At 47.1% G+C, this 10000-nt stretch overlaps 1 protein-coding gene across 2 annotated transcripts in view; it reads right to left on the bottom strand.

The window, feature by feature from the left end:
* Positions 1-10000, bottom strand: part of pde1cb (phosphodiesterase 1C, calmodulin-dependent b) — a 71534-nt gene that overhangs the window by 21244 nt on the left and 40290 nt on the right. The window contains exon 2 of one of the 2 annotated variants that reach the window (XM_064345686.1): positions 9186-9212. The exons of the other annotated variant lie outside the window; for it this stretch is intronic. Coding sequence (XP_064201756.1) covers positions 9186-9212 — 27 coding nt within the window. The remainder of the gene's footprint in view (positions 1-9185; positions 9213-10000) is intronic. 2 annotated transcript variants of the gene reach the window in all.

Raw genomic sequence — 10000 nt, 5'->3', positions numbered from 1 at the left:
GAAGCCGCTGAGGTCAGGCCAGGTGCTTTGTTTACCTGTGTATCTATTTAAGTTATGCAAAGGAAGCCCTTTCCTACCTGCCATTATCCCCTGTACCCAGGGGGGTGGGGGGGCACATTCTCATCCACTAAATGTCAGGCTTGTAAGAGAAATGCCAGTCACTGAGCACGTGCTGCCATGGGGGCAAAACTAAAATTAATTTCTAAAAGGCAATGAACATTTACAAACTCCGCACACCACCAGGGAATCAGCCCCTCCACCACTCAGCCCGTCTACCCCCAGCAGCCACGCCCGTCAGACTGCGGACAGAGAGGGACCCGTATCCTAAACCAGAGGCACCCAATCTCCGCCCTGGAGACCCACGGGGCCAGCTGTGTCTGCTTATATCCGCAGATCCAACGCCATGTAGCTTCCTGGCAGTGTGGGAAAACGGTTAAGAAACGAGCCTTATAACCTAAAGGTTGCAGGTTTGATTCCCAGGTAGGACACTGCCGTTGTACCTCTGTTCAAGGTGCTTAACCTAAATTCCTTCTGTAATATATCTAGCAGTGTAAATAGATACTGTGTAAAAAATAATATCTGCGTAAGTCATCCTGGATAAGAGTGACTGCAGAAATGGCCATAATGCAATGTTTCTCAAAGACAGAACTACAGAGACATGCAGTCCAGCAAGCCAGTTTCAACAGACCTTTATGCTTCACACATGATTTAAAAAATTATTTTTCATCCAGTTTCTTTTAATATTTTTCTGCCCAATCAGAATGCATGAACAATATGCAACGATGAGTTAAGGTCTGGCCTTCATTTCTGACTGTTTTAAAAAAATACGCATCAGCCTCATAATGGCTTCCTTGGCTTTAACTTTAACTCTGGTCCTCCTGATGACAAACAGCAATAACAGACAACACAAGGCAAAAGGGTAGAATCGAGACTCGACACTGAAAGCTCTCATATACCTGCAGTAAGGAAGCAATTTAACACACATGACTAATCAGAAACACTTGTGAAGCCATTTGACCTAAACATAATAGTGCCCTGAAATGGGTGGACTGTGCATAAAAAGTGCAGTGAAGCCAAAATGTATAAAAATACCCTTATATAAATGCTAATAACGAGAACTGTAATTTCTTGTTTTATTAGAAATCTAAAATTGTGGAGTACAGAGCCAAATCAAGAAAATGTCCCAAACATTATGGAGCTCATGGCAAGTGCGGATGATCATAGTACACTTGTCTCAACAGATAACTGACCATCAATTGTCTACAACTGTTAAGCCTACATGAAACCTGTAAAAACCAACTGCATTGCTCTGATTATACAGAGGAAGAAATGAAAAATACACACATACCCAAATACACGAGCACACACAAACATACATACGCACACACAAACACGCGCACACACACACACACACACACACACACAGGAAGTAATAAAAATATTGCTGAAGTGGGAATTATGGGCGCAGTAATAACCCTGCTGAGGCTCGCTGTGGAAACGGTTACTCGGAAAATGTCACAGATCATAAAAGCTGGCATGTGAAAGCCGTGGCAGTTGATTTATTGTGTAAAATAAGCCGTGTGTAAGCAGTTTAAGATGCCTCGTGCTCCAGCCAATGTAAATAAAAGGCCCAGAGTAAATAACAATCGCCAAATGAGGAGATTTAACCCACAGCCAAGCCCTCACTCCAGGGATAATACAGCAGGGAGCAAACAGCCATGACGTCACCTTCCAGGTATAAAACAGAGAGGCGCTCCACACATCCAGCAATTCAGCAACAACCAATAGAACAACATCAGCAGTTACTGATGAATATTTTCTGGCAGTAGGATCCCTATTAGCCAGGAAGTAGCCAAAATGTATCCACCAACCTCCATCAACATTGTTCCACTGCTCGATACTAATGTACTCTGTGATTGGTGGAACCCCTCAGGAAGTCAGAAAGGGCCCAATCACTGGTTTCAAAACATTATGTAGAGTCAGAGCCCTTCCACCGGGCCACAAGTTCCTCTCTCCGAGTCACACCACACCCACTGACATTCCAATGAGATGAGCCAGTGAATACTCATTAAGAGGCATTACTAAGTTACTACATTACTATGGCAACAGGTGCCCTGTACAGTAATACAGACCAGCAAACTCCTGTAATTAGGAAGCAGAGAGGACGGAATGAGGTAAAGAGGACAGAATGAAGCAAAGAGGACAGAATGAAGCAGAGAGGACAGAAGGAAGCAGAGAGGATGAAATGAAGCAGAGAGGGCAGAATGAAGAGGAGAGGATGGAAAGAAGCAAAGAGGATGGAAAGAAGCAGGGTGGACGGAATGAATCAGAGAGGATGGAATGAAGCAGAGGATAGAATGAAGTAGAGAGAATGGGATGAAGCAGAGAGGATGGAAGGAAGCAGAGAGAACAGAATGAAGCAGGGAGGACAGAATGAAGCAGAAAGATAGAATGAATGCAGGGAGCTGAATATTTGCTAGAGAATCTTAGGAGGTAGGCTCACAGTTTTTAAACAATGAAACAATGAACAATGAAAACATTGAACATGTGTAAATGAAAGTTTTTAGCTTGGCATAGCAACCACATGCATGCACACAAACACACACAGACACAAACATGCTCATGCATGCACGCATGCACACACTAACACAACCCCCCCTCCACACACACACACAATGTTCTGAATTGCACACAGGCATGCATACACAAACATACTTACGCATGTGTATATACACACACACACACACACTAACTGAATGCATGCACACATGCACAAAAAGAGAGAGGCCATTGTTCATTCATCCGCTTTGCATGAGTGGTGAGTGACTCACACGCCCATTAGTGTGGTAAACACACGTCGGACAGGAGATAGATTGATGAATAAAAGAGTATGTGGGGGTGGTGGGGGGGAGGGGGGAGGGGAGAGGGGACAGGGGGAAATGCCATGGCTCCACAGCGCACGCACGGAGACTTAATAATCTGATTAATGTTGCATCTCAGCGTGTTAATGAGACGTGAGAAGGGTCTGCGGGAAGCGTGACTAGGAACTGGTTTTGGGGGGGGGGGGGGGGGGCAAAATACCATCTCATTAACAACAAAGCCAGAAACCACCCCCCAGGGAACAACAGAAGACTGCGGGCAAGTCTAGTAAACATTCTCTGCGCAAGAATAATACGGCCACTGCTATTAGCCAGAATGCACCGGTGATGAACGGTGGCTGAGTGGTCCCAACGGTCAGGGAGCTGAGCTTGTGAAGTAGGCAGTATACTCAGTAAAGTAGGCAGTATACTCAGTAAAGTAGACAGTATACTTAGTGAAGTAGGCAGTATACTCAGTAAAGTAGGCAGTATACTCAGTAAAGTAGGCAGTATACTCAGTAAAGTAGACAGTATACTCAGTAAAGTAGGCAGTATACTCAGTAAAGTAGGCAGTACACTCAGTAAAGTAGGCAGTATACTTTGTAAGAAGTAGAACTTTTTGAGCAAAAAGACGCACTTGAAGAACAAAAAGGCGCGGTGTTGTGTGTTCGTACGGTGTAGTGTGCGACGGCCTCCAGGGAGAACTTTTGTAAAACTTCTGTATCTAAAATGCAAATGAATCATATTTTAAAATGTAAGCAGCAAAGGATCGCTATCTTGTCCGAAGTGCAGAAAGTCCAAACCCAGGATCTGGTGCCTGACCACTACACCACACAAACAGCCTTTCATTGGCAGGAAATGTTTCAGAATGACGATGCACCATGATGTGGCAAAAACTATCAACATTCTCACCATTCTGATGAAGGGCTATACACACACATGGACACATACATACACACAAACAGGCACACACACACACACACACACAGACACGCACACACACGCACGCACGCATACACCCACACACACTCACACATGTGTCAGTATGGCTGTAATCCTTGTACCTCGGCACATGGGTGGGGAAGATTACAGAGACAGGAAGAACATGGGAGGGTAAGGGGGGGGGGGTGTAAGGGGAGGGGGGGCGGGGTAAAGACATCCAGATGGCGGGAGAAATATACGAGCTAGCAAGAGAGAGAGAGAGAGAGCGACAGAGAGAGAGAAAGAGAAAGAGTACATCACATCTGTGCTCAGTAAACAGTAAAGCCACACACCCTATATGCTGAACAGTAGACCAGCGAGCATCAGTAAAGCCACACACCCTATATGCTGAACAGTAGACCAGTGAGCATCAGTAAAGTCACACACCCTATATGCTGAACAGTAGACCAGTGAGCATCAGTAAAGTCACACACCCTATATGCCAAACAGTAGACCAGTGAGCATCAGTAAAGCCACACACACTATATGCTGAACAGTAGACCAGCGAGCGTCAGTAAAGCCACACACCCTATATGCTGAACAGTAGACCAGCGAGCGTCAGTTAAGTCACACACCCTATATGCTGAACAGTAGACCAGCTAGCATCAGTAAAGCCACACACCCTATATGCTGAACAGTAGACCAGCGAGCATCAGTAAAGCCACACACCCTATATGCTGAACAGTAGACCAGCGAGCATCAGTAAAGCCACACACGAGAGCCTATTAGGCCCCGTTCACATCACAGCTAAATACAGTCGTCACTCCTCATTTCAGTGCTTAATAAGGTCAAGTTCACACTTAGTGTGGTAACGAATGAGAGTGACAGCAAGTAGTGAGGAGTCCTGCAGGAAACAGGCAGTGAAGCAGACCCTTTGCTCCTGTGGAAATGAGCCTGGCTGTGTGAGTACGGATGGGGACTTAGAGGCCTAACCCAGGACACACACAGCCAGGGCCTCGAACCTGCAACCACAGGGCCCAACCTTCATTTGCACTTGCCGCCTCTTTACCGTCACTAGCCACTTGGATGCCTGGGTTCCATCACCTCCCCCGGCCAGCTCGGGCGTTCCTCACCCCCACTGGAGCGGGCGTTACAGATGAATTTGATTCACATGGTGTGAGAACGAGCCTAATTCACACGAGGGGCCCAGCAGACCTGGCTAAAGAATGAGTCACAGACCAGCCGGAGCTGCTCGACTAAGAGAGTTCTTCACCTCCCGTTGGATACCAAACCGACCGGCATGATGAACACAACAAAATGCACGCAACGCGTGTTCAAGATGCGCACACAATAAGCTGAAGCCTAATCATGGTCATGAGTCACAGCAATGAGTTACAGTCTGGAATCACATCCATGAGTCTGAGTCAGGAATCAAAGCAATGAGTCAGAGTCAGGAGTTACAGTCAGGAATCATGCCTGTGTATGTTAGTGAACATAAGGGTGAGAGGAGGTGAAAGGGGTGAGGGGGTGAGAAGGGCATGAGAAGGGGTGAGAGGGCATGAAAGGGGGTGAGAGGGGTGCAGTGGGACGATGTTGACACCGCTGCACCTGCACTGGAGAAGGTGGCATGCAGTGGTCTGAACAGGGTGAACAAAGTGAAAGGGTGAACAGGGTGAAAGGGTGAACAAGATGAAAGGGTGAACAGAGTGAAAGAGTGAACAAGGTGAAAGGGTAAACAGGGTGAACAGAGTGAAAGAGTGAACAAGTGAACAAGTGAACAAGGTAAAAGGGTGAACAGGGTGAACAGAGTGAAAGAGTGAACAAGTGAACAAGTGAACAAGATGAAAGGGTGAACAGAGTGAAAGAGTGAACAAAGTGAAATGGTGAACAGGGAGAAAGAGTGAAAGAGTGAACAGGGTGAAAGGGTGAACAGGGTGCTTCCCTGATCCATGTTCAAAATGAAAAAGAAACAATCCAGAAAAGCGCAATCACCCGTGGCTGGGGCCAGGTAATTACCCGTTTAATTACGAGGTGCAGGCTCTATGATTCACTCTCACTAAAAGGGCGATCAGTTACAGCGATCAGTTACACTCAGCAAAGCAAGACAAATGGGGATCTTTTTGGTCGGATTTTCAAGGGGCACTGAAGGTTAACTGTGGTCACACACGCCAAAAAAACACATTTAAGTATGAGAGCAGATCATTTGCATAATTCCTGGTTGAAGTATGACCATGAACGCTGCTTGCAGGCCGGGTGCTTTCGAACGCGGTTATACTGCAACACTCACAGGGGAAATTGATAGCAACATTATGTTTTCTGTTAAAAGCAGAGAAGTAATGAGAAAGATATTGACTCTTGGAAAGAAACTGTTGGGAGGAATGATTATACCACACAAATATATTCAGGCAAAGAGACGTAATTACTTTCTGTATCAGCGTCAGATGTAGTACATCATGTGTCACCAAAACAAAAAGAAATCCATACATTTGTCCCAGTCTGGTCATGTAGTCCCGTGGGTACCAGTCACTCATGCTGCTGTTATACAGGCGGTCTGGTGGCAACGCAGTCATAATGCAGAATTCAGCTTCCAACAAAACGACAACCCTGTCTAACATTTAAATAAATCATTTCAAGCAACCAATATTTTTCTTGATTTATACACCATCCACACCATCTCTTTTTCTGACAATTAATTTTGTATTTTAAAAAATGTATTTGAGTGAAGGGGAAAAACCATTGCAGCAACTACTTAATATGGCACAACAATGAATGCTGGTACGGCTATAAACACACACACACACACACACACACATACTGCACTATGTATGAATCTCTGTTGTTGCTTTTAAGAGGAGGGAAGTACTGTGTGTGTATAAGGGAGAGAAAAGAGGCTGTTTTTCATTATTGAAACAAGTCCTTACACCACCAGTCTAATGTCAGTTCAGATCAAAGGTCTTCTCTTCTCTTCTCTTACTCGCCCCCCTTCCTCTCCTCCACCCCTCTCTTGCCTCCACTCTCCTTTTCTCCTCTCCTCCACCCATAACCCCCCCCCACCCCCCCATGGCTGGGCCAGAGCTCTAAACCCCTCTGCTCACTGCTACAGTCTCACCACACCTACACTCCTTTGCGTCGCCTTTGCCCCCGTTTTTTAAAATTTTTTTAAATTAATTTTTAATTTTTTTCATGTTGCTGGCAGCTGCTTCATTTATTAATTTTCTTCCTGGAAACTCAGGACCCGGTTCTAGTGAGCAGCCCCAGGCTGCAGGGCCTGCACCCCACCCTCCATTTAACATTGTTACCGACGTGAGCCTGACTCCTGCTAAGTTCAGCGTGCGGCTGCCATGATGCTCATTACATTTCCCATGCCATCAGTTTTCAGAGCATGTTGTAACAGTCAGAATTACTCTCTCTCTCTCTCTCTCATTCTCCCTTCCTCCCTCTCTCTCTCTCTCTCTCTGTCTTTCTCTCTCTCAGTCCTGCATGACTCTACACACTACTAAAGCAATGTGGCTTCCACAACCTACAATATCTAAAGTGCTCTCTCTCTGTCTCTCGTTCTCTCTCTCCTTTTCATCCCTTTTTCTCTCCTTCTCTCTGTCTCTCTCTGTCTCACCCTTAGGGATGCCTCCAGATCCATAGCTCACTCACACACACAGACACACACAAACACACCCTCTCCAGATCCATAGCTCACTCACACACACAGACACACACAAACACACCCTCTCCAGATCCATAGCTCACTCACACGCGCACACACACACACACTCCAGATCCATAGCTCACTCACACACACACACACACACACACACACACACACACACACACACTCCAGATCCATAGCTCACTCACTCACAAACATACACACACTCCAGATCCATAGCTCACACTCACACTCACACTCACACACATACACACACACCCCAGATCCATAGCTCTCACACACACACACACACACCCCAGATCCATAGCTCACTCACACACACACACACACACACACTCCAGATCCATAGCTCACGCACACGCACACGCACACACCCACCCCAGATCCATAGCTCACACACACACACACACACCCCAGATCCATAGCTCACTCACACACACACACACACACCCCAGATCCATAGCTCACTCACACACACACACACACACACACACACACACACACACACCACACACACACACAACACACACCCCAGATCCATAGCTACTCCACATCACACACACCACACCACTCACACAGATCATCCACCACCCTGGAGCAAAAACAAACCGCACAGCCCTGGGCACATCCGGTCCTTCCTGTTAATTATTTATTATTTCATTACGCGACACAGGCGCACACGTCTCTATGACAACACTGGATTGATGGTAGCTCCAACTCTACTGGTGGTTTTTATAGCTGGGCTGCCCAATCCTGTTCCTGGATATTTACTGTCCTACAGGTTTTCATTTCAACCCTAATTGGGCACACCTGATTCTGCTCATTAGGAGCTCAACAAGATCTCTAGCAGTTGAATGAGATGAGCTTTATTAAGGTCAGAGTGGAAACCTGCCGGATGGTAGATCTCCAGGAACAGGGTTGGTAGCCACTGTTCTTCATGTTGCTTTGGCTAAACTAGTCTAAAATCGAGAACTATGGTATGAAGGTGAGAGGAAGGGACGTCCGCCGTCCCAGAGGGCTTTACTTCAAAGCTGACCTCTTTGCAGACTTTCCTAAAAAGCTTCACCAAAATGCTCATCTCAAGGGCCTTGCATCCTGAACTTCAGGGCCCTTAGATCTGGCTTCTGCCGCTCCACAGAACTTGAGGCCCACAATCAGAGCTGATATTCACACATCACACAATGCCCTGCACTGTAAAGACAAGGGCAGACGGACAACCGTAAGACTGCGGTGTGGCCATACAGGAGAAACTTTATATTTTTTCTGTCTGGGTGCAAAAGTGCATTCTCCACTGCAGCCCTGCATATCTCTCCAGCAATGCCACCTTGCACCTTAGACCATCTTACCAGTCACATTCGCATTGTGAGGTTACTGCACATAATATTTACATTATGAGGTCACAAGCGTTACAGGCATTGTGAGTTAACACGGCACTTTTGCACTGTGAGGTCAATGCATGAAACATCAGCACTGTGAGGTCACACCCAACTTTTGCATTGTGAGGTCACACGCAACATCTGCATTGTGAGGTCACACATTCATTCTTTATTTCTTTTTGTTTCAGGAACACAACCCTGGAGCTGGTGTGGCACATTTCTAGGTGGCTTCCTGACATGGACGCCGGCAGTCGAACCCTCAGCTCTCTGATCTGGAGGCTCCCGTGCCTCGCCCTGCCTCGCCCCGTCCTGCGTGCTGTTCAGGGCGTGTCCAGGGTCTGGCCGCAGTCCTCAGCCATGCCTTACCTCTGTGAGGTCTTCTTGTACTTCCTCCTGTCAACAAGGGAAAGATACAGGTGAGAAACGTCTCATAGCACATTCAGTCATATCAGCTGCTTCATTGCTTTAAACAGAATTTAGCGTTGCTATGGAAGTATCCTGAAAGACTGAGCTTCACACCATAACGGGTGGCGCCACAATGAGCTGTCAATCACTGACATGTGTGAACCAATCAAAGGACTTCTGTCTCTGCAATAGAACACAATGATTGGTGCGTCAGTGTGTCACTGACATGTGGCTCCGCCCATTTCTGGTGTCATGACCCTTCATTTTTCAAACACTTCCAGGGCAGTGTGGCTGTGCTGGAGCTGTGTGATGTTGGCGGGTTGTGTGGCTGTGTTGGAGCTGTGTGATGTTGGCGGGTTGTGTGGCTGTGTTGGAGCTGTGTGATGTTGGCGGGTTGTGTGGCTGTGCTGGAGCTGTGTTATGTTGGCGGGTTGTGTGGCTGTGCTGGAGCTGTGTTATGTTGGCGGGTTGTGTGGCTGTGCTGGAGCTGTGTGAGGTTGTCGGGTTGTGTGGCTGTGTTGGAGCTGTGTGATGTTGGCGGGTTGTGTGGCTGTGCTGGAGCTGTGTTATGTTGGCGGGTTGTGTGGCTGTGCTGGAGCTGTGTTATGTTGGCGGGTTGTGTGGCTGTGCTGGAGCTGTGTATGTTGGCGGTTGTGTGGCTGTGCTGGAGCTGTGTGAGATTGTCGGGTTGTGTGGCTGTGTTGGAGCTGTGTGATGTTGGCGGGTTGTGTGGCTGTGCTGGAGCTGTGTGAGATTGTCGGGTTGTGTGGCTGTGT

This window comes from Anguilla rostrata, chromosome 8 (genome assembly GCF_018555375.3).
Source record: "Anguilla rostrata isolate EN2019 chromosome 8, ASM1855537v3, whole genome shotgun sequence".
NCBI lineage: Eukaryota > Metazoa > Chordata > Actinopteri > Anguilliformes > Anguillidae > Anguilla > Anguilla rostrata.
Note: the sequence above shows the minus strand (reverse complement) of the source record. Positions and strands in the feature narration are given on the sequence as shown.